General features: G+C 39.6%; 1 protein-coding gene across 1 annotated transcript; it reads right to left on the reverse strand.

Annotated features, from left to right (window-relative positions):
* Window positions 1-19,411: 19,411 nt before the first annotated feature.
* Window positions 19,412-27,399, reverse strand: GABARAPL1 (GABA type A receptor associated protein like 1). The gene is made up of 4 exons (XM_046667335.1): window positions 27,058-27,399; window positions 22,813-22,891; window positions 21,681-21,799; window positions 19,412-20,773 (listed from the first exon to the last, which is right to left on the reverse strand). Exons 1-4 carry the CDS (start codon window positions 27,145-27,147, stop codon window positions 20,708-20,710), a joined length of 354 nt encoding a protein of 117 aa, XP_046523291.1. The 5' UTR covers window positions 27,148-27,399; the 3' UTR covers window positions 19,412-20,707.
* Between the last annotated feature and the right edge of the window lie 423 nt (window positions 27,400-27,822).

The following is a 27,822-nucleotide window of genomic DNA, read 5'->3' on the forward strand; positions in this document are numbered from 1 at the left end:
CTAGATATTAAATGAGAAAATGCTAACTATTGTTATTCTCCCTTCTTATTTCAGTTCAATACCTTTTTCTCCTTTTGCATAGTTTTACTACTTCTTCTTTCTTTCAGAAATATTTTATATTGTAATGGCCTCAGGATTTGGCAGATTCAAGGACTGCCTCAATTGTCTAATATAAAGGATATTAGCAACTCCCATTTCTCCCTCTTTATACCCAATTTAGAACCTTCCCCCCCTCAGTTTGCTGATGCTGACATGCTTACTTTATGATGAGGAAAATTAGAGTAAATATTTTCAGTCATGTATACCTCACTATATATGAGGATACCTGATAATTATTGATGCAAATGGAACTAAAAATTCATATTTTCAAGTATGAATTTGTTACAGTCTTATTGTAATAGAATGATAATGATGTTCTGTCAAAGTTCACGGTTCAAATGAAAGAAATTTGTATCATCAATGAGAAAGTATATTTAAATATCATAACATTTCACACAATAAAACATATATAAAATTGTAAAATAGTTCATTAGCATCAAGAAAGTAAATGTAATGTATTTATTATGATCAGAATTGTTTTCAATACGTCTTCTCTACTATTAAGAACAATGGTTGTATTGCATTTCTTAAGAGTGCCCCTCTATTCTCTCTGTGGGGGACTGGCATTGGCCACCCCAAGATATGTCTCTTTGGCATGAGGATTATTTGGGGCTGGTTACTTTTAATAAACTGGGACAGGGAAGGAGGCTCTGAGGGGTGGAACTTGCTTGCCCTTTGTTAGGAGACATTTATGTTGTAAAGGAAATCTCCATCTGTAAAGATGTCTCCCTCTCTGTACCAGGAAGAAAGGGAATGACCTTACCTCTAGAAACTCCTATCAATACAGAATGCAAGGACTTAAATCTGCATAATAATCTTATTCCTGTTTCTGGTAACCTCCTTCAACTGATTCCCCCCACCCCCCACATCCTCCTTAGTTTTTAGCTGGATATGATATTTAAGGTGGTGGCTTCAGCCATTTTGGTGAGTTGCTCAGCTTGCCTGAGCCTCTCCCATGTATACATGTTATAAAGCTTTGTTTAATTTTCTCCTGCTATTCTGTCTCATGTGAATTTAATTCGTTCTCCAGCCAGACGAACCCAGAGAGGGTAGAGGAAATGTCTTCCTCCTCTACATCTCCAAGATTTCTTCCTAGCTTCTGATGCTCACTTTTCAGGTTTTATGCTGGTAATTACTTGATCTGTAAAAATTTTGTCAAAGTTGTCTGTGAAAGTTTTGTATAAAAAAACAGGTCTTATATTCCACTCTCAAATGGTGCTTGAGGTGTTTGTTGAATAAAATATGCAGTACCAACAATGCACATAACTCCATTAAAGTAAGGACACTATGAACAGCAATGACTAAGGTCAGGAACATGCAAATAGTTACAAAGATACTGCACCTGTCTCCTGGCCCACTGGGTTCAGTTCCCGGGCAGGGACCTACACCACTTGTCTGTAGTGGCCATGCTGCAGTAGCAGCTCACACACAAAAAGAAGAAGACTGGCAACAGATGTTAGCTCAAAGTAAATCTTTCTCAGAAAAAAAAATAATAATTATAAATATTAGGCAACTAATTAAATGGCATGTTAATAAATTGTTCTCATGACTTTAATGAAATTAGAAATATAAAAATCTCAGTATGATAACAGCTAAACAAATTTCAAATGCAAATTGCTATTAGTTCAGCAGAAATATGTAGAAAATTAAGTATTATGGAAAATATTATTGGTATAAAGAGAAATTGTCTACTTCTTAAAACTAAGAAATAGCTGATGATTCTTAATTTAATGAGGCTATTAAGATAGACTTCAATGCAACTCCTTATTTTAATTCACAGTCAACCAGATGTGAAATATAGTTAGATGAAGCAAAAAAAACCTCTCATCTATATTTTCTTAAAAAACAAAAAATATTTACACATTATATGAATAATTTCATAAATGACATCATCTTAAATAGTCCACTTGGTGAGGAGTTTGATAATAGGTAATTACAGAATAAAAGGGAACATAAATTTTTAATTTGAATTATCTATTGAATGATATTTCATGCAATATATATTACTATACCATTGTATAAACATTTGATAAACATTTTAGTATGACCTCTGCCATTCTTGGAGGAAAGAGTACACAGGAAAAGCTGAGGATTACTAAAATAAAGAGAAAGCCTTGGAACCACAGCTGGTGTATGAAATCTGAACATCAAAGATACAACAGCAGGGTGACTGGTCAGGTAGTCAAGGCGGATCACTATTTGCATAATACCCAAGGTTTATTTTTATAAGTGAATCAACTATATTTAAAGGCAAAGGACAGAGTATACAGGACATAGATCATTTCTCATTTTTATTTTCTGTTTTTCTGTACTTTCACATGTTCTGTAATGAGAATACATTCATATTAATTCACAAATCATAATCTTTATTGAATACCACCGCAGAGACTTTGTTGGATATCCAAAGCCTATGTGTAAATTCAATGTAGTAGATGACATGGAAGTCTTTTCTCGACCAGGCTACAAATCGCTTCCTACATTATTTTTGAAGCAGTCAAGGTGATGAGGCAGGGGGATGATCCTGAACTCTCTAATAAAAATATGTTGTGCATACCTCATCTCTATTATCTACCACATTGAATTATGTGGTATTATGTTTGTTGATCAGTCTTTCCACTGGACTGAGCTCCTAAAAGACAGATAACCACGTATTTTCACAATTTTATCCCCAGGTAATTTTATGTCTACCGGAACATGGTAAATATACAATTCATCTATATTAGAGAAATTCCCTACAATTTCTCCAGACTATAGTGACAACTTCGGAGTTATATCTTCCCAGTAAGAGCTTTCTCCTCATACACTCATACACACAAACAGAGACATGAAAAAGGAGGGAGCAGTGTACAATTTGGGCATACTGCAAATACATCTTAAGGAAATCACAAAATTGGTCCTCTCAATGACAATACGGTAATAAGGTGAAACATATTGTGTCAAAAAGTATCACAAAATTGTAAAATAGACAAACAGAGAAAGTTTGTTATTTATTTATTTATTTTTGGTGAGAAAGACTCCTACTGAGCTAACATCTGTGCCAATCTTCCTCTATTTTGTATGTGGGTGGCCGCCACAGCATCCTCGATGAGTGGTGTAGGTCCACACCCAGGATCTGTACCTACAAACCCGGACCACCAAAGCAGAGCACACCAGACTTAACCACTACCCCATGGGGCCAGCCCTGAGAGCAGGTTGTTTTTAAAGTAAATATACGCTTCTTAAGGGACAGAACACATGGAAAGAAAGAAACTAGGAAATAAGGCACATAATGAAAGCATGCCAAAATTCCCAAAACTACTTTGGTTATAATGAAGGTTTCACTATATGCCAAAATTTATATGTTGGCTCAATGAGGAGTGGTAGATAGTACACAGGCAAGTATATGTACAGCAATTAATGATTAAATCATCAATAGACATGTAATACATGCATGGTTGTTTATATAGCTAAATTCAACCAGAGAACTACAAAATTACTCAGATAATTGAGGTAAGAAGATAATTAAAGTAAAAGAAATTAATGTAATTATGCATATTGTCCTTCTGCATGCTTATCTATCTGGAGTGAGACACATTTTTCTTAGACTATAAGCTCTTGCAACTGCTAGCTAGGTGAACTTAAGCACACTAATTTATAATCCTCGTACGTAAAATGTATAGAGTAATGTGATCTATCTCATTGCATTATGACAAAGATCATAGGAACTAATGTATGCAAATACTTCATACAAAGCCTGGCATATAGTGAATACCAGTAAATATTAACTATCAGTATAGGTTATGTTAAAATTAAATAAAAAATAGAAGAACACTCCATTGAAAGAGCATGATTGAGGTAAAGATAACTTCATGTAATGTGTTTTAGTTATTATTTATGAATGATTTTGTTAATGTCACTATGAAACATAAAATTATAAATTCATTCCACAAGAGTGAAAGGAAATCAGCACAGCATTGACAATCCAAATGCAACGGCAAATATTATGGTCAGCACTTCAGAGGACAAATCAAAATGGAGAGTTCAACAAGAAATTAAAATAATCACTTTTCTCCCATTTTCTCTTATTGCTCTCATTTGACTAGAAGTTGCAAGATGTCTGCACCCTTCCGGACTATAGGCCTTGGTTCTCCCTTTCCTTAGAGTATTTATTTTAGAAAATTTGTAATTGTAAATTCTTCCTCTGACCCTTTGAGATGTAATTCTTCTTCCTGTCTTTTACTAGTCTTACAATTCAGGAATGTCTTTCTCAAGGACCTGGGAGCTATCCCTTTGAAATGCAATCTCCCTCCCTCCTACCTGCTTCTCCTCTGGTAACCACCAATCTATTCTCCTTATCTATGGGTTTATTTATCTTCCACATGAGTGAAATCATACAGTGTTTGTCTTTCTCTGACTTATTTCGCTTAGCATAATACCCTGAAGTTCCATCCACGTTGTCACAAATGGCACAATTTTGTCTTGTTTTATAGCTGAGTAGTATTCCATTGCATATATATACATCATCATTCATCAGTTGATAGGCACTTAGGTTGCTTCCACATCTTGGCTATTGTGAATAATGCTGCAATGAACACAAGGTTCACTAATTCTTTGTAGCACCCAGTAAAAATCCCTCCCCTACTGAGCTTATTCATTAATTTAAAAACTGGTAAAGAAAAGAATCAAATGTCTCTCCAGTAACCTCTTTCCTGTATAAACTGTAACATAGATTAACCTAGTAATTGATGAGGTAAAGTTACTATTTATAGAAATATTTCAGCCAATAAATAAAAACAGAATGACCAAATTAAAATATCACTATTTTGCCATGTATAATGAGTTGATGGATGTGGCTAATGATCTTTGATTGCTGCTAACATTACAAAATGAAACAATAGCTATTAAGTTTCTCTGTGGGGCCGGCCCAGTGGCTCAGCGGTTAAGTGCGCATGTTCTGCTTTGGCAGCCTGGGGTTTGCCGGTTCGGATCCCGGGTGCGGACATGGCACTTCTTAGCAAGCCATGCTGTGGCAGGCGTCCCACATATAATGTAGAGGAACATGGGTACGGATGTTAGCTCAAGGCCAGTCTTCCTCAGCAAAAAGAGGAGGATTGGCAGCAGTTAGCTCAGGACTAATCTTCCTCAAAAAAAAAAAAAGTATCTCTGCAAGTATACAACACTTATTATAAAGTAGTAGATCTTTTTTCCTCCAAAACAAATCTAGTCTGAATCTTATCAAGTATCTATCTTTTTCTTTTTTTTCAAGTTCATTTATTTTTTTAAAGATTGGGACCTGAGCTAACATCTGTTGCCAATCTTCTTTATTTTCTTCTTCTCCCCAAAGTCCCCCAGCACATAGGTGTATATTCTAGTTGTAGGTCCTTCTAATTCTGCTACATGGGATGCCACTTCAGCATGGCCTGATGAGCAGTGCTAGGTCCACGCCCAGGATCCGAACTGGTGAAACCCTGGGCTGCAGAAGCAGAGTGTGTGAACTTAACCACTCGGCCATGAGGCTGGCCCCTCAAGTATCTATCTTACTATCAACATGTAAGAAACAGAGAAAACAGAAAAACATATCCAACAACAACACAGAGGTGCCATCAGCAATGCCAGGACTGTAGAAAACCCGGAAGGACAACCCATCCAGTTTCCTCAGCAACTCAACCACCACCACCACCACAAAGGTAAAGAGGTATCAACAAGTCACATAGTGAACCCCTATTTAATCTGCTTAAAAAATATAAAAGTCAGGAATGTGAATGCTAATAGAATAGTTGACGATATTAAGAAATTGTTGTTGACATAGAGATTATGTTATAAACAATGCATTTGTCTTTTAGATATAGATACTGAAAATTTACAGGTGAAATCGTATGACATCTGGGATTTCAAACTCATCTGGCCATCTACTCATGGTAAGAAATAAGATCATGACATGAAGTTGAACAATAAAAGTAGAAGGATACAAAGACATTTATAAAGTAGAAATGAGCATCCCAGAACACCTTAACGGTTCACCTTTGGTGATTTTCTTCTAAAGCAGATTACTATGCTGAAGTCAAACATTAGCATTAGGTAGAACATTTTAAGAAAGAGAAGATGTAGCAAAGACATTCAATTGAAAGTGGAATATATAAAAAGTAATATTTGTTGTGTATTTTCCAAGTGCCAAGACTTTTTCACGTATTAATGTATTTAATCCCCACAACTGCCCTATGAGGTAGGTGCTCCAGTTCTCCCCATTTAGACAGAGCACTAAATCACAGAGCACAAAGTTTTACAGCTGGTAAATGGAGGAGCTGGGATGTGAACATAGATGGCCTTGCTTTAGAAGCTTCATGCATAATCTCCACTATGCCAGTCAGTGGCCATCACAGAAGAGGGTGGGCCCACCTGTCAGATCCTTCAGTACTTAAACACTCCTCTCCTACTTTGTGTAATTTCAATGCCAGGGCCTTGGATCAGGGTGTCTAATTGCGTGTACATACTCTATGTTAAATCACAAAGCCCTCAGTGGTCATTTTCTAGGATGGATGGATGATGCATAAGAAGCACACACAGTATGCTGCTAACAGGACTGTGTGGTTTCATAATTTTAGGGGAGCAAATTAATTCACTTGAAATTGACAAAATTACAAGTTTTATTGCAGAATTTGTATTATAGTAATGCTAGAGGAGAGGAGAGATGGTAAATCAACTATCAGCATCAGAACCCATGATGACACAACCAGACAAGAAATGGTGGAGTTGAATTGGTATCAGCCTCAGAGAGGAGGCCATACATTTAGAGCCTTTTTCCTGGACAGAAAAAGCAATTCTCCTGTCTTGTTCATAGTACCTGGGCTTCTTAGAACTCATACTCCTAGATTTTAGTTATATAGGTGCCTGTCTTTAGTAACAAGCTTACCTGTTATATTATAGATGTTCTTACTTTGAACATGGTATCTGTCCTTTATTCCCTTCCCTATGCTTGGCATTGACCCAATAGAAGCCTAGTTTAATCTCATGATAGAGAATAAATATCTTTGGATCTTTCGTATTAAATTATGCTAAATCAATTAAGTGACTAGCTACAGTGAAAACAATCAGAATAAGATACGAGGAAGAACTTTGGTGAAGGCTTGTCCCCCTGGTCAGGCCTTGTAGAGTTCCTCAACTTCTTGAACAACTAAGTAATGATAATTAGGGGAGTACCCAAGACTTACCTTCAAAGCTTTGAAGGCCTGAGTAGGCGGGTGAACTGGAAAAATCTCAGGCCCAGAGACCACAAACACTATGTTCAACCCACCCATTGCTATCCTTTGTCAGATCAGATTCACACAACTCTAATGAAAGGAAAGGTCACTATAATCATATGTTAACACTGGAAAATCCCCCGAATTTAGACCCTAAACAGTCTGGTTCTGTCTCATTTTACCAACTTTCAACTCATCACTTTGTTAGTTAAACTAATGTTGTATGCTACATTATTTTGGCTCTATGCTAGGATCTTTCTGGTTCTGTGACATGTGTTCCACATATATAAATCATTAGGTCTGTGAAGGTTCTAATTTTTTTTATATATATCTTACTTAATAGACATATCTATCAAATCTCTTTCTCATTGAGATTCAAATGAAATTATCTGCTTAGGGTAAGTTCAAGAGTGTAAACTCATAATTTTCTTCTCAATTTATATATAGAAAATTTTCAAAGAGGGGATTTCTTCTAAAGAGATATTGTTATTTATTTAACAAATAGTTATTGTGTGCCTCCTCCACCCACCTTTACAGGAGAAAGTTGTTATTTTGTAACAATCTATAGACTAAGACAATGAGAGCAAAGTCAGTTCTGAGGGACATTTAAAGGAATTTATAATTGACATCTGCTTCTTGCTCTGCACTGACAGTCTATCAATGAAAATTCACCTTTTATAGAGGCAGATACTCTCAGAGGTGTACAAATCTGAGAAGAAACAAAGCATTTTGCTCTTCCTCCTTATAAATCTTTATTTGCTCTTCTCGTTTTCTTCTGCTGCTTAGGTAACTCAAACAAAACAAATGAGGCAACAGATCTGTTATATTTTCTTCTTTTAAATAAGCCTTTATTTCCTTCAGAAATTGCATTGTTGGATATGCATCATTGCTAACTTTTTTCAACAGAATCACTTCCATGTGTCTGAGATAAGACTGATAGGATTTTCTATCTAGATTCTGAAAGAGACACTAGAAAGTCAGAGTAACAATTAAAAAAATGTGTAATGCAACTCCCTCCTTTGGGAGAAGATTAAAAAAGTTGACAATCAATGAACACAATGATCTCTCATATTTCCATTTAGTCCTAAGATTCTGTGGTCTTTCTTTACAGAAATGTGACACACTCATTAGTGACAAATGGGAAATTGATAGTTACAGCCAGTGACAATTAAAGCTGCATCGAGCTATTAAATGGATCTGGCCCGCCACCTTGTGGCCATAAATGCAAGGAGCATAATTGTTTCAGAAATCTAGCTGCCACGGAGTGGGAGGAAGGAGTCGGGGTTTGGGGGCTGCCTTGCAAGTTAGCTCATCAAAGTCTTTCAGACAGATCAAAATAGCATCAAAGTCATTGCAGAGAGAAGACGGGTGGCTTATTTTCTTAAAGATGTGCAAGAAGCCTTGTGCTATAGCTTCTACTCGTCTGTAGAAGAAATCTAATTCACTGACTAGGATTGTCTTAAGATTCTGCAGGAGCACAAAATTCATGCAGAAGAAAATATGGATCTGTCAAGAATTATTCTAGGTCTGTTACTTAGGAAAATGAAGCAAATTCAGAAGAGACGGTCCTATTTCCAGAACTGGTACCAATGAGTTTGTTGAACAAAGAGCATCCAGTTGAATAATTCACAACCCTGACTACAGAGATCACCCAGGAGATTGTACTAAGTAAAAATGCGCAGACCCTCCCCCACTATGTCCTCTCCGGGAGTGATGCTGAAGTGCGGCCCTGGTATCAGTGGCTTTTACAAGCTCACCACGATGCTAATGTGCAGCCAGGATTGGAAACACCACACAACTTAACCTCATTCAGTAGAATGAGTGGGGATTTTAATTGAATGTAGTTATAATGAACCAGGTTACTTTGTTCAAGAACAAACAAACAAAACCACCTACATCACAGTAGTCAAACAAGATTATAACACACCAATATTATCCACGTTTTAAAAAAAGATTAGAAAACTTAAAAGAAACCCAAAAGATCATCTTAAAAAATTTCCTTGGATAGGCCCCAAGAAATTTGCTCTACAACAAATATTTCAAATGACAGTCTTCTGGTATTCAATCCTTTTTAGGCCTAGATATATTGCATTGTAGACTTATTTTTATCCTAATTGTGAATTTCTCTCACTCTTCGGCAAGTATAACACTTTACCCTGTGACTCTCGAGATTCCATTTTCATACATAAAACCTTGTTTAAAATGCAGTTTTCTGTACTTACCACCAGAAATTCACATTAGTAAGTCGGGAGTAGTGAACAGAAATCTCCCTTATTTAACAAGCAATCCAGACAAATCTGACACAGGTGGTTTCATGCATCTCAGGGAAATGCTTAGTCATGTTACAACTTCCTAATTCACTGAGGCTGTGGGGGTATATTTTAAATAAGGGATATTTATTTTCTAGTACAATGGTTTTCCAAGTGTGATTCCCCGGACTAGTATCATCAGCATTATCTAAGAACTTCTTAGAAATGCAAATTATAGCCTCACTCTAGACTTCTAGAACCAGAAACTGAGTGTAGGGCCCAAAAAGTAGTTTAACCAGCCCTCCAGGTGATTCTGATTCTTAAATTTGAGAACCACTGCTCTCCTCAAACCATCCCATATTCCTTCATGACTTTTTCATGTAGCTGCTCTTTGTTCGCAGAATTTTTTCCTCATCCTAATAAATGTCTTTAGGAAGGAACCATGTCCCATGCCTATAAATCAGTATAAGAGAAAGTGCATGGGATTTAAGATTACAAGACCAGAATGGGAATCCCAGCTGTCAATTACTAGGAATAAAACCATGCATAAATGTTTCCAGCCTCCAAGCATATTTTCTCCTTAAAAATTAGAAAGGAGGGGAACATTTATCCAGGACACAGAATCAAGGACTTTGCTTGAAGCTTTATCTCATTTGACCACCCACAGCTGCAGTTATTACGTCCAATGTATAGATGAGAAACAGGCACAGAAGGCTTAGAAAGGTGAACATGCTGGCCTAACCCTGATCCATCAGACACAAACCCTTTGACAGTGTTCCCTTTCCTGCAAAATGTGGGTAACGACTTCACGAGTTTGTTGTAATGATTAAATAAGGCAATGGAGGTTAAAAGGATTTGTAAAAGGTAAACATTATGTTCGTATTTCTTGTGTTAGTGGTTTGGTGAGGGAGGTCAACAGCTAATAATAGAAAAGGTGAAACTGGAGGCTCCTTCCAGGTGATTCGGCGATTTGACAACTCAGAGTTCTCCCCAGACTGACTCAGGCTTCCTCGGTGATCCGGATGGAACAAGATGCAGTTCTGCTGGTCAAAGGGCGAGGGGGGGAGGCCTGGCCCAGAGGGGAGCACAGGGAGACACTGTTTCTGTCTTTTGCCTTGAAGGATGGACTTGAACAATCGACAGGGCAGAGAACAGTCTTCAATTTTCAGATGCACCTTGCTGATGAGAATCCTGCAGCTATCTTCCGGAGCTTAAAAAACAAAAGAAGCCAGCTCTGCCCTGCTGCCGCCTCCACTGGATGTCCTGCTGCAGTCTACAGCAGAGCTCCGGGCAGGTCTGCTCTGCCTGGGGGAACATGGGGTCTCTGTGTCCATCGGGACGGCAGCTGTGGGGATCAGATCCCTGGGAGAAATGCTTGCAGGTGTCTCTCACCAGACAAAGCCAAGTGGCATCTTCCTCAGTGTTCCAGGAAGAACTGCAGACCAACGCAAGCTTCTGCCTGCACTACTGCAAATGCTACTTTTTTCTTTTCCTCCTACTGGGTGTTCCCTGATATACTTCTCCTGTCAAATAAATCACTGCATTTCTAATTTTATGTTTCAAGTAGTAGTGATGGAACCAGAAGATGGAACCATGGTTACTATTTTGACTCTTCATGTTTGTTTGAGGAACAAGTTATAAAAAATAAGCAGGATTGGGGTAGGTACTTATATCTTGTAAAGAAATTATCTATGTATCTATCTATATATATATAAAATCTTATTGGTTCTGTTTCTTTGAAGAACCTTGACGAATATAGAGGGACAAATATTCTAGATAAACATTTGGGAGGTCTTGAGGTTATAAAAACGTTGGTGAGTTTGAGGAACTAAGAGAGCCATGAAGCCACAGCACGGAGAGCAAAGTGACACTAGTTTAAGCTGGATCGAGGCGTAAGTAGAAAACAAGGAGGAAGTAACTTCCCAATTCATACTCTGTTCTAGTCGGCTTTGAAGGTTTTATTTTGCTTCCAAGGTGCCTTACCTACTACCTAGAGAATTTTGAGTTTGTATTTAATATACAAGATATGAAAAAAGCCAAATCTGCTTTGGTCTTTATCACTGTATTGTACTGCACAGTCATTTTAGATTCATCAAAAATGTACTTAGAGCTGGGCACTGGGATACAAAGATGAATTCAACATAATACAGGTCTTAAAGAATCCAAGACAATGAAGGAGAGAAATATCTAAACGAAAAGTTACAGTATTTTAAGGTTAATATACACTCTAACAGAATTATGTATAAAATTATGTAATTCTGAGTGGTAAGCATTATTTCTAATTTACCAATGAGGATACTGAAATTTATAGAGATTAAGTAACTGAAATATTTACACAGTGCTGGAATTAGAGCAAGAAAATCTAGTCTTTATTTTGGATGGCCATGTGCCTGGCTAAGAAATCTATTACTGTGGGAGAAGAGGAAAATGGTTTCATCTGCTGCATCTCTCAAGCCTCAACTCTTAATATGTACTTTTAAGATCTTTTCAAATTCTTAAGATTCTTTCTACCCCTTAATCTTTAGTTACTTGTGCAAGTCCCTGTGTTAGGGTAAAAAAAAAAAAAAAGTATAAATATAATTGCATTTCAAAAAGAACCTAGGGCCGGCCCAGTGGTGCAGTGGTTAAGTTCTCACATTCCACTTCTCGGCGGCCCAGGGTTCGCTTTGCTGGTTCGGATCCCAGGTGCGGACATGGCACCGCTTGGCATGCCATGCTGTGGTAGGCGTCCCAAATATAAAGTAGAGGAAGATGGGCACGATGTTAGCTCAGGGCCAGGCTTCCTCAGCAAAAAAGAGGACTGGCAGTAGTTAGCTCAGGGCTAATCTTGGTCAAAAAAAACAAAAACAAAAACAAAAAGAACCTATACAAGTAGGCTCACAAAGCAAAAAAATATACCATGAATTAACCCTCCAAAATAGGTTGAAAATTATTAAAACTGGGAACATTTTGCAAATCACTTAACCTCTATCTCAAATTCCTTATAAGCAAAAATAAAGACCACACAGAGATTCAAAGCACTAATGGCACTTAATGCCCACCCAACCTTAGGTCCAGTATGACTTTTAGCCAAGGTGGAAAAAGTGAGTGGGGTGATTAACCTTATATTCATTGAAATAACTCAGTCTCTTCTTATTCTAGTAATAAAATTGACCCTGGGCATTTAAGAATGTTTGTAGTTGTTAGTGCCTTTGAGTCGATTCTGACTCCTAGTGACCCTGTGAAAAGCAGAGCGGAACCCTGCCCCGTCTTTCTGTGCCATCCTCTCATCTTCCAGCACCGTATCAGACAATGCTCTGCTGCTATTCGCAGGGATTTCGTGGCTAATTTTTTCAGAAGTGGGTGGCCAGGTCCTTCTTCCTAGCGTGTCTTAGTCTGGAAGCTCCGCTGAAATCTGTCCACCACGGGTGACCCTGCTGGTATTTGAAATCCCAGTGGCATAGCTTTCGGCATCATAGCAACACACAGCTGCCACAACGTGACAACTGACAGACAGGTGGTGGTTCCCTGACTGGAAAATGAACCCGGGCTGTGGCAGTGAGAGTGCCTAATCTTAACCCCTAGACCACCAGCGCTGGTTTTACGGAAGTTAATGCTGTTTTATTACTATGAAATTAGTACATTAAACACATTAATTACATCACAGTATGTTTTAAATTCATTTTATAGTATGTCTTCCATATAACTATAAAGAAAATCACTTCACTTATGAGGTAAAGGGATTCCTAGTTGCTTGTTAAGCAATTAATGCCAGAAGAGTCTAAATTAAGTTGAAGACCTCAGGTGGGTACACTCTAAGAGTTAACAGGTAAATCTCATTTTTCAGTATACGTATCCATATTCTTACTTAATCACTGCTTCATTTAACAATCATTAGCTCCTAGTTATCTGCTGGCTACCAGGGACACAAATAAGATATGGTCCTGGCCCTTGAGGGACATAAAATACAACTTGGGAAGCAAGATATGTTTAAAACTAAATTATACAAAAGAATCACACAATGAAATACATGGATGCCTTAACAGAAGTATTGTGATACAGGATACAGTAGCTGCACTAAGAATTATGTTGCCAAATTTCCAGAGTGCTGAAGGAGATATTAGGAACTGCTTCACAGAATAATTATCCTTTACGCTCTTCTTCCACAGTAATAAAGTTTTGAGCCAGGGAGACGGACACCTAGGATGAAAATTCCATTTGCAGATATGCATGGCCAGGTTACTAAATTCTCACCAATGGAAATAGTGGAACTCTCCTTAGCACCTTTAGGGAAACTTCTTAAGAGATAGCCTGTACTCTGTGTCTTCTTCTGGATCTTTTCCTCCATCTGGCTACAGCGAACAGATGTTGCCTTTGACCTTATGGATGAGGGCCAGACCCAACTGATGGGGAGCAGAGGGTAGGAGTAGCTTGGGCCTCAAGAGATAGCACCATTACATCAGACCTGGACTTTTACATGAGAGGATAAACCACTCTTGTTTAAGCCACTGTTAGTTTTTCTGTTACTTGTTACAAGCACTCCTCACACAGGTGCTGCTCCTGGGGAGAACTCGGGGGCAGGTAGGATAGGGAAGAGCATTCCAGATAGACAGCAAAATAAGAGGAGGGGCTGAGGTGTAAAATAACCTGGTGTTTACACATAAGCAGAAGCAACTCAGTTACAGGATGGGTGGGGCCACCGCAAAGAGAAACTAAAATACTTTATAGCTTCAGTCTTTTCTCCTATCAAAGCTTCACATGGAATCACTAAAGGGCCCTAAACTGCTTTGACCATGGTGAAGACCCGTGCATGAGATTGCAATTAGTTCTGGGTTTGAATATCTAGCTATATAGCTCAACATTAGCTATTTGATCTTGGAAAAATTAACTTTCCTTCCACATAAAGTTGAACTAAAATATTCACCCTAGAGTTTACTTTCCAAGACTCAGTGAGAGAACAATGAAGTATCTAGCAGTGATTTATACATAATTATAATACATAAATATAATAAATATAAATATATTATACACATATATAAAAATAAATACCAACAAAGGTTTATCCTCTTTCCCTCCCTTTCTTTGATCTCCCTTTTGTTCATTCATGGGTATTTAAGAAGTGTGGGTCCTGGAGGGATCTGCCATTTGGGATTATAATGTTGACTAAAAGTGGGCAAAGAGAAAAGGCACCTGACTTGCCCTTCCAGAAGCACTGGACTGCCCTCAGGAGGGAAGCAGCGCTCCTGGGGCAGAGCAGCACTGGGCTGCAGGACACCTGGTCCAAGGGCAGCCTCTCTGGAAGGCCGTGTTTTACAGTTCATTCTGCTTTAGGTGGTATAAAAACTAATGCATGGCAGTTAGTTATATTTATTAATGTGTTATAGCATGACGAATATTTGCCTGGACATTTTATAATTGAGCCCAAAAAATCAAAATAAGTTTCAAAAATTATATTGATTCCAGCCTGATAGGGCTGAAAAATGTTCTAGTTACTCTGTCCCACGTCTAGGTTTCACCTGCTACTACAGAAAAGGAGACCGACAGTACCATCTTTAAATGGCAGCTACTGCCATCAAGAAAATCAATCCTCATAAGGGGTTAACCAAAAGGAAAAGAGCCCTCTCGGCTGTTTCCCATCTGGGAGCTCTTTAGGGACATCTGGCTCAGCATATGCCACTACGTTTTCCCTGACTCACGCCATATGCTGCATTTGCCAATGAATGTCCTCCAGTGTTACCAATGAATAAAAAAACAAAACCCAGATTCCTGCTAGCTGGCCTAAGTTATTGCCATTTTAGACGTAAAGCTTTTTTCTAACGTGATAATGCTGTTTTAACAGTTTGCAAAGGATTTACTTAACAATCACAACCTTGATGTAATTATTATATCTGACAGGAAGGGAACTCATAATTTCACTTATTAAAAAAAAAATTGGTCCATGTCACAGAGCTAGTTAAGTGTCAGAGCTGGGATCTGAGCCCTATTTCCTGCCTCCAGGTCTTCTTCTACTAAGTTTCGAGGGTTTCCCAAAGTGCCCTTGAATAGCCCTTTTGTAACCTGTGCTTTTCCGGAAAACTCAGTTCTTCACTGAATTACCTAGTCCTCGAAACCTTCGTGCTGTCAGAAGCAACTCTTCTTTCAGTCTTTTGAGCATCAACTCTATGTCAGGCACTGTCTTGACCCATTTGTGCAAATCAGTGAACAAGTTTTTGTCTTTGTGGAGCTCACACTCCAGTGAGAGAAGATAGACAATAAACCTAAGAAAGGGTTAGAAGGTGATCAGTGCTAAGCAAAAAGGACAAAGAGGTATGAGTGGAAGGGCTGTGAGTGCAAGTTGTTGAAACACTGAAAACGTGCTGAGTGGGCCTCAGCGAGATGACAGCTGAGCCAAGACCTGAAGGAGGTAGAGTTAGCCAATGTTAGCAACTAAAATATGGCTTATTGTTATTATTATCCTGTGAATACTAGGCAAGAAGCAATCATCAAGCTATTATTGAATGATGTGAGGCAACTTTGACCCTATTAGAAGTATAAAAATAGAAAATGTGTTTCAACTCCCACACAAGAGCTCAAGATCACTTTATGCAAGTTTCAAGGGCTAAGCACCTCTAAACAGAAGTCGTAAGGATCTTAATTACACTGCTGTGTTGAAAATAGAACTGTCAAAATAGATCATCCACACTATTGAACACACACCAGGAGAATGACTTAGGTATTCTGTTGAAATATATGCACACCCACACAATGGCGTGTCCAAATGTCACTTGACCACTTCTAGAGGTGATCACTTCCTGTTACTTCAAACGTGGAAAATAATCTGGGCATATGTATTTACAAAGTATCCAACTACCCATAACTGTAAAAATAAAGGAAAAATTAAAAAATATGGTCCTATGACACAACAGGGCAATTAGGCTGACACCAGTCTCTCACAGCTTTTGGAACAGGGACACTAATGTTTATTTTTGGTTTTTTGTGGGAACTACATATCAAAATAGCCAGAAAAAACAAGCTCTAGAGCCCTAAGTCATCCACAGGACAGGATGCCACAGGCTGCAGCTGACCAAACTGCAGACCTAGCACCAGAATATCCAGGGGAACAAAGAGTGGCGGGGAGTTGGGCGGCATCCAAGAGCTAGAAAGCAAATACTCGGTTACTCAGGCCTGCACGGGAGTGACAACCTGGACTCAGAGCCACTCGAGGGGGCCAGTTTCTGAAACTAACTGGTCGTTTCATGCAGCAAAAACAAACAAAACAAAACAGGGAGATGAATGCTTGAAGCTTGTTCAGATCTGTCAGAGTAAAAAAATATCCAATAGAAAACACAGGTAGAAATAGTTGATTTTAAGTTTTGTATAGAGTAAAAACTGAATGAAATCACTTTATCAACTAGTTTATTTTCCAGAAATGATTGAATTTGTCCATTAAAACAGCTGGCTTGGCACTGTTATCTGTAAGCAAGAACACATGCATGCTCCCAGCCCACATACAAAACTTCAAAACTATACCATACCTATTATATTTGGTGGTTAACGACATAAATACAATGCAGAATTGTGTGCTTAATAAATGTAACATTCCATGGCAACTGGCAATAACTGGTATTATATCCAAAGGGCCACTGCAAAACCCAGAGGATTGTGCACCACAAACATCACACTGGGGAGCAATGTTCACTGGACGATGGCATGATGCCCCCCTGGAGTTGCACAAGGCAGTGCACCAGGCTGCTTAGTTACCACTACTCAACGATTACCCACCATTTGTTTTGATCTTTTTGCAACCTTAACCTCTGATTTTACAATACAGTCCAAACATTTTTCCTTCTTTTTAGTGTACAATGCTTTAAATAAAACAATACTGCATGGGGGAAAAAATGGAATAAAGCAGAACAGTCGGACATTCTGGAGTGGCATTCTTCTCGTCGTCTCCATGTACACAGGGTAAGAGCCGGGTGGGGCATGCCATACATGGATGCACAGACACTGTCTGTCTCTCAGTGGTGGGAATAAGCTTCCGTTTTTATGCTAAGTATGAGAGCGACCATTTATTTTGTCCATTGGGGAACTTATGACAGTGAAATAAGGAACCATTAACAAACCAATCAGGACAAGTATAAATCAAGACGATCCTTGGCAAATCTACATGTATGCTAACTCTACAGATACATATATTTGAGATGTTTCTACAAAAATGTATTCATTTCTGACACTGATATCATAGTGGCCTCCAAGGAAGGAACAGACTTTATTTGACACATCATTCTAGTCCCGAGAAAGAAGCATCATGATGTCAGTTAACCTTACATGGGACATAGGGCCCAGGTTAATAAAAGGACTCTTCTTGAACTGCTTTTAGTTCAAGACGACTCAGAATGGCCTAAGAGTATAAGAAGCTTTAAAGCTTGACTAGCAGGAAACATGGGAGTGGTGCTGAGACACTGACGTTCAGGAAAGAGCATCATACCCAAATCAAAGCATGAAATACTTGGCCTGCCTTTGCCTCTGAACTTAGTTATTTAAAACTTATGGATCTATAAAATCAAAGGGCTGCTCTAAAGTGATAAGTAATGTCCCATCCAAGGATAACTTTTTTCCACCATGAAAATCTAGAGATAACTCGGACTGCGAAAAGCAAAGACCTCCTATAAGAGACAGAGGCTCTAAATTCAAAATACCTTTTTGGTTTAGTAATGACATGCGTTCTCCTGCACGACGGGGACTGTTCCCCATGGGCAGAGAGGGCTGGGATCTGCCATGTGTTTATTTGCTCTTAAACATTCACCCAGTCACATTCCCATGCAGTGGGCAAATCTAGTTTCAAAATGTAGCTCCTATCTTAATTCAATATTAGCTGCCATCTGGCTTTATCTGAAACACCCCAATTAGTTACAGGTGACCATTTTTAATGCTTTGATGTCAACATCATAATTCTTTAGAGCTTTCCACAACTTCCTGCACGTGGCACTTGCAGGGCTTGGATTTCTTCCTTTCCTCTCAATCCCGACTTAACTTCCTCAGTTACTACACTGGGCACGGTTTGATGGTGGGTGGAATCCTGCCACAGATCTTTTACGATCACCTACTTCCTTTCTAGTAATTCTGATATACTCCATGAAACTCTACACAGGTATACACCACTTGGGGGTATAGCTGCAAGAAATTAAAAAGGATTAGGGATGGGTTTTAAAGTTCTTTAAGAAAGGAGTTTTTACTAATCTCTTTCAATGTCTCATAACTTGCATCACACTACCCTCGCACATATTGGTTCCTGACTACCTGAACCCATGGTCAGAAGACACCAAGCTTGATTTGACCCTAGGGGCCTTGCCTAAATGCCATTTGCTGGTTCGGGAGATGATGGCCTCCTACTGACCAAGTTGTGATGGAGAGAACAGGTTTGGTTGGGACTTACAGCAAAACCAGGTACACAGAGCAATGCCTCTCAAACTTCAGCATGAAGCAGAATCACGAGGCGCTGGTTAAAAATACAGACGCCTACGATGAGATTGAGTCGGCTAAATCTGGGACAAAGCCTAGATATCTGCATTTTTAATAAGCATACCCCCAACCTCACCCTCTGTATTCTCATGTAGGCAATCTTCCTCCTTCAGCTTTGAGGAACACGTAACACAGTGACAAAGCATTTATCCGCAGAGAAAATCACACACATACTACCACTGCGCCAGGCACACTGCCCCCACATTCACCAATTCCTGGTCAGTAAGGAACTGACAAACATGGATGTCTGACCATACGTGATCATTCATTGCCAAGAGCCACCCTCACTCAAAGTTTTCTGCTCAGAGTCCACATGCCATCTACTCTAACTCATGCTCAATAAAGGCAACATTTCTGAACTCACCGTGAGTTTTTAAGGTATGCAATTATTTTATTTTCTTGGCCTGACAGCATAAACTTCATTATACAAGAACCTGCAGCTGACAGAACTGACACATAGATTTCCCCCATAGGAAGAACACTTTTCATTAGCAGAGATGAACTGAAATGTCATGTCTGAGTGCAATTCCTGCTCCCCACCCCCACCCATTTAATAACCCCTAAAGTGACAATAATCTGAATCAACAGAATCCCCATGAATTACTAAAAGTCATCCCTTTAAACTTTCCTAACTAGCAGCTGCAGTAAATGAAAACCAAAGGAGGGAAGCAGCTGGCCATCCTTTAGTATTTCTGTGCGTGTGAGATGGAAGGGACAGCAGCAAGGGAGCAAGAATTCTGGATGAGTGGGAGGTGTAGACAACCTATCTTACCTCATACCTGCCCCTTCCATACATAAGACATCTCCGTCCCTACACACGGAGTGAAGTTTGGGGAATGCTGGGGGAGTGGTTTTAGCCTGTAATTGAAAATGGCTGAGGTTCATTAAAGTCTAAGGTAGGTGTGGAATAAGGGGCACCAGAGAGAGAGCAGGTTAGACAGAGATGCTCAATACTTAGCAATTCCAGTTTAACGCTATTGAAACTATCTTCATAATAACAACATCCTTCACGCCTTACCCCTATTTTCCAACAGTAAGAGAGCTCCATCTAAATTTCTGTGTCTGATGTCTATCACTACCACTAGGGTGGTACTGTAATATTTGTGTGTGAGATTAGGATTGGGATGGGGAGAAGTGTGGAGATAGGCGAGATCACGCATCACAATGTTTTAATTACAATGGATCTCTTTTGGTCCCCAGGAATGGTCCACTACCAATAGTCTAAAACATTCCCATCCCCTTTCCCTACCTGTCTTGTGCAAATGTCAAAAACAGAATCCCTGCCCAAAGAGAAGAGCAGGAAGTTGCTACTGGTCCACAATCATCTCTGGCCCCAACCTGCCTACCTCCTCAGTCTTCCATGAAATTGCACAAAAATGAATTCGCAGCAGTGCTGTGAAATTACATCATCCCCATTCCTCTAGCAAAGCCAATCCAACAGCTCTGTCCTGACAAGCTTTCTCCCTGGGCCGAGGAAGCAGCAAAAAATTATCAAGTGAGCATGTGAAAATATGATGACGGTGTGTGCAGTGTAGTGTTTCCAGATGTCTTCACCTCTGTCTCCTCCACCGTGGGAGCCCTCCCTCTCTTTCCCCAAGTCCCACACACACCCCTCCCTCTACCCCCGAGTCCAGGTGCTCCCATCTGCTGGGCTTCCACCACTCACTTCCCATAGACACTCTCATCACTGTAGGCCACATACAGAAAATAGTCTTCCTCATGGTTGTCCTAGGGAAGAGATAAGAGGACAGTTTAGAAAACATAATCACATCTATTATCTCTAGGATCCTGAGCTCCACACAACCTTGTAAATATGTATGGAAGGTTATCATTAGACCCATTAAAAAGAGGAACAAAGAATAAACAGAAGTGGTTGGAATTCAATTATGAGTTCATAAACAAAAAACCTTCATGGAGAACATCATGCACATAGGTATCAAGGATATGAACATGAGCAGGACATAATCCTTAACCTTAAAAAAGCTCATTCTAGCAAAGGGAACACAGATACAACAAAACATACATACTGGAATATATATTAATAGGCAACATATGCTATGGAATAAAAGTCAGATTAGAGGCATTAGAAGTTTATGCAATTCAGTAATGGGGCACAAGAAGGCGGCAGCATCTTTTCTGAAATCTTTTAAGGAACAATCCAGTTACAATCTTAGATGATACAGTAGGGTAAAGTCCTTTCCTATAGTTTTCTCAGATTCGGACAGTTTACCAATTAAACCAAAAGAAATCACAAAAATTATTCTCTCCAGCTCAGTTTATCTGTTAAAACAAATAAATCAACTTAAAAATTTTGCCTTAATTTTAAATTTCATTTTATCTGGAATTTTTGCGATCAGGAACCATTTCCTGCTGTTTCAATAAAGACGATCCAAAATTAAAACACTACAGCAAGGAGACTGAGAAGAGAATTTGAAGGTAGGTATTAAACCTAGCAGACCGCTCAATCCCTAAAGGACAAATGGTATCTCATGGCCCAGAGCCCTACACTGCGGTGTGTAAGAGGATCCTGATAAACAACACCTCCTGCCCTACTTCCCAGGTGTTAGCAACATGCACTGGAACAAAAGCCAGAGAACACCAGACTTCAAGGTATTGCTGTGACCAGGACCATTACCTCATACAGCTGGCCCATGGTAGCGCTAGTGGGAGGGATAGTGTTGTTGACAAAGAAGAATAAGGCGTCCTCAGGTCTCAGGTGGATCCTCTTCCGGATTAAGAAGTAGAACTGGCCAACTGGATGAAGGAAGGTTTTAGAAAAAGAAGGCAAGAGAAGAAAACAAGGGATTAGGAGAAGGGTTAAGACCCAGAAAAAAATTCTACTGTACCCGTTCCCTTTAAAGGATCGGCTTTACATGCCATCTGAGCAAAGCCAAATACTGTCCCACAGCTTTAGAAATAAAAAGGGAAACTCAAAGAAGACTGCATATTCCCTGACATGCCATTGAGGAGTATATTCCTCAATACTTCCCCTCCTTACTCTATTTCAGACCTAATGTTAGCATACCCACTCAAAGCCTGAGGATGACTTTGAGGGAATACTATCCATCACTGTCTCAACTTGATTTGAAACACTCCCATGCCCACTCTCACCCTAACGCAGATGAGTGATGCGAAGAGGTCTACTGGACTCCCAGTAATCTTAGCATGGCTACTCACTCCAATGTTGGGGCAATGAGTGGAGTTCAATGCTTTTCCTTTAGCTGAGCACTATGAAAGCTCTAGAAAGTTGAGAGTCAAATCTAATAACTCGGGAGCAAACATATCTACAAAATCTTTCTAGTGTCCCCTGGATGCAGTGGTTATTCCATTGAGAATCAAGGTGAAGAACGAATACCCTTTGCAATTCGAAACAGTATCTACAAAATGTATTAACAAAAAACTGTAGTTTGAGGAGACAATTCAGCTGAGAATCTCTAAAATGTGATCCTTCTAAGAAACTAGTCTGATTTTCTTTTCGGAATAAATTCATACCACAATAACAAAGCTGAATTTTAAGTCATTTAAATGATGGATGTCTGATCTTTTCTTTCAATGTTTTGCACTTTGCTGTGTCAAAATCAAACAAGGCACTATTATGGGAAACGCTTAAGGGAATTGGTGATAGAGAAAAACGATTGTCCCCATTTTTGAATCACCTAACTCTGTGGAGAAGCACACTCACTTTCTTCAATTCTTCAATTCAATGCATGCAGGAAGGACTGGGAACGCTTGCCAAGGGAGGAAGGGTCGGGGAGGGAAAGCTTTACCAGTGAGGTCAGAGGGCACTAGGTACTTCCTCTTGTCCAGGTCAGGCACTCTGGCCTTAGGAGCCTTCTCCACGATCACCTGGGAGAAGAGGCAGACAGTGGGAATGAAAACTACAGAATCCAACCTAGCATTTTTCCTTCCACATCCTACAGCTGCCCTCTTTGAAGTGAATTTGTCTAGGCCAAAACAACTTTTTCATTTTTTATTTCTCCTTACCCCTTACAAAATGTATGGGCAAATGGGCTTTCTCAGTAAGGTTATAGTTTTATTAGTGAAATAAGAAAATAGAGAGGGCACGTGATGAAAAGTAAAGAGAATCTTGATCTAAGTAACTACAAGTTACCTGTAAGGTACTCTATAGGATATATACTTTCCAGTATTTAACTAGAGCATTAAAAAGATTGTCTGGGTTTTCTCAAATGGTCCTGAGTACTTATTAGTTTTATTCTTTCCTATAAACGCCTTTTATTGAAAGGACAGATAACATGGTTTAAATTTTATAAGGTCAAAATTTTCGAGAATGACTGCAAAAAAAGTACATTCAAAACACTCAAGTGAAAAAAGTACACATTAAAAACAGTTCTTATAGTACGATATTATGAATAAGATGCCAGGACAATAACCCATTTATCAATATTGATTATCTGCTAGGATTTTCACTGTCTACATTAAATATTTCTATATTTCAAGTTTTAGAAAGATCATATATTTCTGTAATGAAAAAATTAAGATGTAAAAATTAAAGTTTATGCATGTAAATTTATAAAATAGAAAATATTTATAATTACTTAAAATTTTAAATGTAAATTATACTACAAAACTATATTTAGTATTTACATATTCATATATTACATAAATTATATATGATTTATTATAAAATATATAATTTAATTCAAATTATAAATACAATCTTCTGTTAACATCAGCTTTAGATTTATAGTTAAGAAAATATAATCATTCTAGATAGAAGATACGGAAAGTATAAAAAAGTTAAAGTAGAAATAAACACTGGACAAGTATCTCTAGTAGCTGTGTGATCTATTTAACAGAAAGGTGGGTTAACCTCCCTGAGCTTCAGCATTCCAATGAGTGAAAGGAAGATAACTTTCCAACACATCTTTTACAAAGTCATGATACAGATATAATGAAACCTGAGTAATCCATAAAATTTTATGTCAAAATGCTTTGCAAATTATAAAGAACTATCTAAACATAAGGACTGACTTAAAAGGGAGGGGCTTGAAGCTTTTCATTAAACAGATTAAAATAATGAAAAAACTTATTTCGTATTTACAGAGAAAAAGTCTCCTGTACCAGGAAGACCAAAGAGACACGATCACACTCAAAATTTAAAAGTAAAAACTGGAGTAAGTTATGTGAATCAGAAATTACAAAGAAAAAGTAGGAAGAGCTTTAGGGAGAGATCAGTGAAGGCCAACAATGAGGATGGGCAGGATGCAGCAGGTTAATAAAATCAAAGGCAAACAGGGAGCGTAGCAGGGGGCCTCCCAGGAACTCTCAGATCTGGCAGCTCCTGCTCTGACCAATAAGGATCAATAAGTGATAGAAACCACAAGAAGGGAGGAGAGAAAGAGAGCAATAAAGCAGACTGCAAATAAGACATCCGGAGGCAAGAGAGAGATCTGGAGAGGAACGGGAGGGGAGGGGGAAATCATTAAGGCCTTGGTTTACCAGAAAATATTTAGGTTTCCAGGAATCCCAACTCTACTCCTCACTTAGAAAGTCCCTGGGTGAGAGGCTTTGTCTCTTTGGTTCAGTTTTCCTCATGTGTGAAATGTGCCTAATCCTCCAGAGAACTGTTCACAAATCTTAAAAAACAGACAATCTGTTACTAACGCTTTCCTGCTATGTTGCAGGTTTTTAATACACTGTAGCCATTAAGATAATTTCAAACTCCCAAGATACCCTCCTCTCTCAAGGCAAAGGCACACCTATTCTTTCAGATGGCAGCTAACAGACACTGTTGGGGCTAGGCTCAAGTATGCGAGAACTCAGGGTACATGACGGCCTTAATCACACCAAGGGTCCAGCTGGCAGGGACTTCAGAAATCATTTACTCTCACTGTCTTTTCTGTAAACAGGACACTAGCACAGTAAGATAAAGGATTCCGCCTAGAACCAAATCTCAGAGAACAGAGCTCTTCTTCCTGTGTTCACAACTAGAAAGAAGGTCACAGGCTGAGCACCTGAGGAGCACTGGGGAGGCCCATCACTGGTTAAAATCAAACCGAGGGAACCAGGCGATCTGATCTATTATGGTCATAACAGCTTACAAATTATCAAAGTCAAACATTTAACACCAAACAATGAAGAGAAAAAAATAGCGAGGATTAGCTGGCATATTCTGAGTGAATGCTTGTAAATGATTGAAATGGGAAGGGCTCAGTTTTGAGGAAATACATGGGAATTTTAAGTAGATTTAGGAACTGACAGATTTCAGTGTTTGTGACTTAGGTGGAGCTCCTGGAACAGAGCCTCAGAGTTCTGAATAAATGGGTCATTTCGCTGACTGGGTTACCTTTCTGGCATCATACTACCATGAACGCTTGAGGGCAGCAACAGTTTCATTTCTATTTCCCATACCTAACAGTGTGAGGCAGAGTGCACACTTAAATAATTCTGTTTAACAAAAGTGGATTAGAAACTGAGAAATGATATGGCATGGAGGGTCCAACAGCCAGGTGGAATTTGAATCTGCCACACACCAGCCATATGAAACCTTTAGGAAGTTACTTCATTTTTCTGTGCTTCAGATCCTTCTTCTGTAGAACGGGATTATAATGGTGTGAAGATTAAGTGAATGAATAAAGACAGAGCACTTAAAATACTGTCAGGTACCCGGTAAACTATCAGTAAGTTAGTTGTCACTTTCAAATATTATTATAAGAGAGTAGGATTGGAATCACCAGACTTGAGGAACACTTTTAAAGAGATCACCCAAGGTCCAGAGACCAGGAAAGCAATTTGTGAAAGATCTTTTACTGAGTAACAGGGCTAGCTCTCCTTTTTAGCCAAAACTTCTTTGTATGCAATTCCTGGGGAATGAAACAGCCCTAATGCCCTTTCTTCCTTATAGGAAAAGGACTGCAACGGGTTTCCAGGGCTGGCCTAAGGCCCGAGTTGCTTCCGGTGGCTGTTAAGACCTTGACAGTTAGCCAAAGGTTGGGGAGAAGTCTGAAAGAGAATCTGGGGGTCAAGAAAGGACATCAGCTAATCGCAATTTCTTTACCTGTAATTTACATGTAATATTTATCCTAACGTCCCCGCCTGAAGATAAAGAGCACAATCTTAAAGTGTCTGCTCTTCCTTCTCCAAAATCCAACGGTTGTTGTTCCATTACCTTAATACTTGTGTTCTGCCCTCCAATTCGGCTGTGCAGCCTATATTAGAGAAAAACCAGTCAAGTGGCGGGGGATGAGGGGACGGGAAAAACGCCCGGATGCAGAAAGATTCCTTATTCTTTCTTTTCTGTTCTTCCTCACCGCCTACACTAGTTTTAATTACATAAACCAGGGTGTAAAACTGAAGGAAAAAGACCTCATTCCTTCCCTATTGTATCTAGGCACAATCTAATCAAAATCAGTACCGGAAGAAGGAAGGCTGGCTGGCCCCACACATGCCCTGGAGCCAAGAATGATGAGGCAACCGGGCTGTGGCGCAGAGAACGTGACCTTGTTTTCTGGGCCAGGGCTGTCTTGTGGCGCCCCCCTCCCCCTGCTTTCCTAATCCTCACAAAAAAAGGAAAGGATGCACTGGCTTCCAAACCCAATGTCATAAGGGCCAAAGTCAACCCGATTAAGGGAGAACCATCTAAGGCAGCAATTCAGCGGAGCAAACCCCATTGCATCAGTCAATCCCTGAACAATTTCCCTGAGATCTTAAAAGCAGCAAATCCAAGGTCCCAGCCTAACTATTCTCCCACAAAAGGGCCACGTTTTGAGCATCTCAACCAACATCGATTCTGAATACTGCTGAGTCACTCAAACCTAAGCTCTGCTCTAAAGATGCAGTCGGCTGTAAAAATGGGTAGGGGCCCTGGGTTTATGGGTTTTAAAAGGTCCGCAATCAGAACGTCCATTCCACTGGCTCTCCTGGTAGTGAAGGGCGCTCAGGATTAAGTAATTGAGGGATCACCCTTCTTCTGCGCCTGAAGGCAGCCATCACGACGCCCCTGCCCACGGGGATCCGCTTCCCCTCCCCCTCCGCACTCCCATTACACTCACAGGGACCCTGTCCGGATATTTCTTCCGGATCTTTTCTCCTTCCTTTTTCCGATATTCAAAGGGATGGTCCTCCTTATACTGGAACTTCATGATGGACCGCAGGGTTTCTAAGATCCCCGGACGGGGCCTGCCTCCCTCGCTGATGACTGCGTCTCTCCCGTCTTGCTTCCCTCCGCCGAACTTCAATATGTATCAGAATCGCTTCCGAAATGGCAGCTCCCGTCGCAGCGCAGCCTGGCAGAGCCTTCAGAAGGGATCGCGGGTCCCCCGGTGCGGAGGTAGAGAATAGGCAGGTAAAGAACTCCCGGCAGCTTTTCCCAAGAGCTGGGAACACAAAAACAACACGGCGGCGCGTAGGTACTGTGACCTCACAGAGCCCCGCCCTTCATCCCGCCCCCGGCGCTCTGGACCGCGCGGCCTGGGGGTGGGCAGGAACAGTGTCGGTTTCAGGGTATTCTCTTTCTATCTAATGATTTCCTGAATAGAGTTCATTGCAAACATGAAAATTTCTTACTTCTTATTTTATTGTGACTGTGACATTAAAGATTCTTTTAAAGTCAAAAAAACATTTTTTTTCTAAAGATGTCTTTCCCTCTCCTTCGCTGTCTCTTGGTTGGCCCCAAAAACAAATACAGAGGGCGAAAATCCAGCTTTTTCCAGCTTGTTGGGATGTGGAATCAAGAAAAAGAAGGGATGAGGTTCTTAGGATTCCTTTGGCCAGTGCAGAAATATCCGTTGCTTGCCTTTTGCCCTTTGTCCGTTCAA

The sequence above is a fragment of the Equus quagga genome, chromosome 1, assembly GCF_021613505.1.
Source record: "Equus quagga isolate Etosha38 chromosome 1, UCLA_HA_Equagga_1.0, whole genome shotgun sequence".
Lineage (NCBI taxonomy): Eukaryota > Metazoa > Chordata > Mammalia > Perissodactyla > Equidae > Equus > Equus quagga.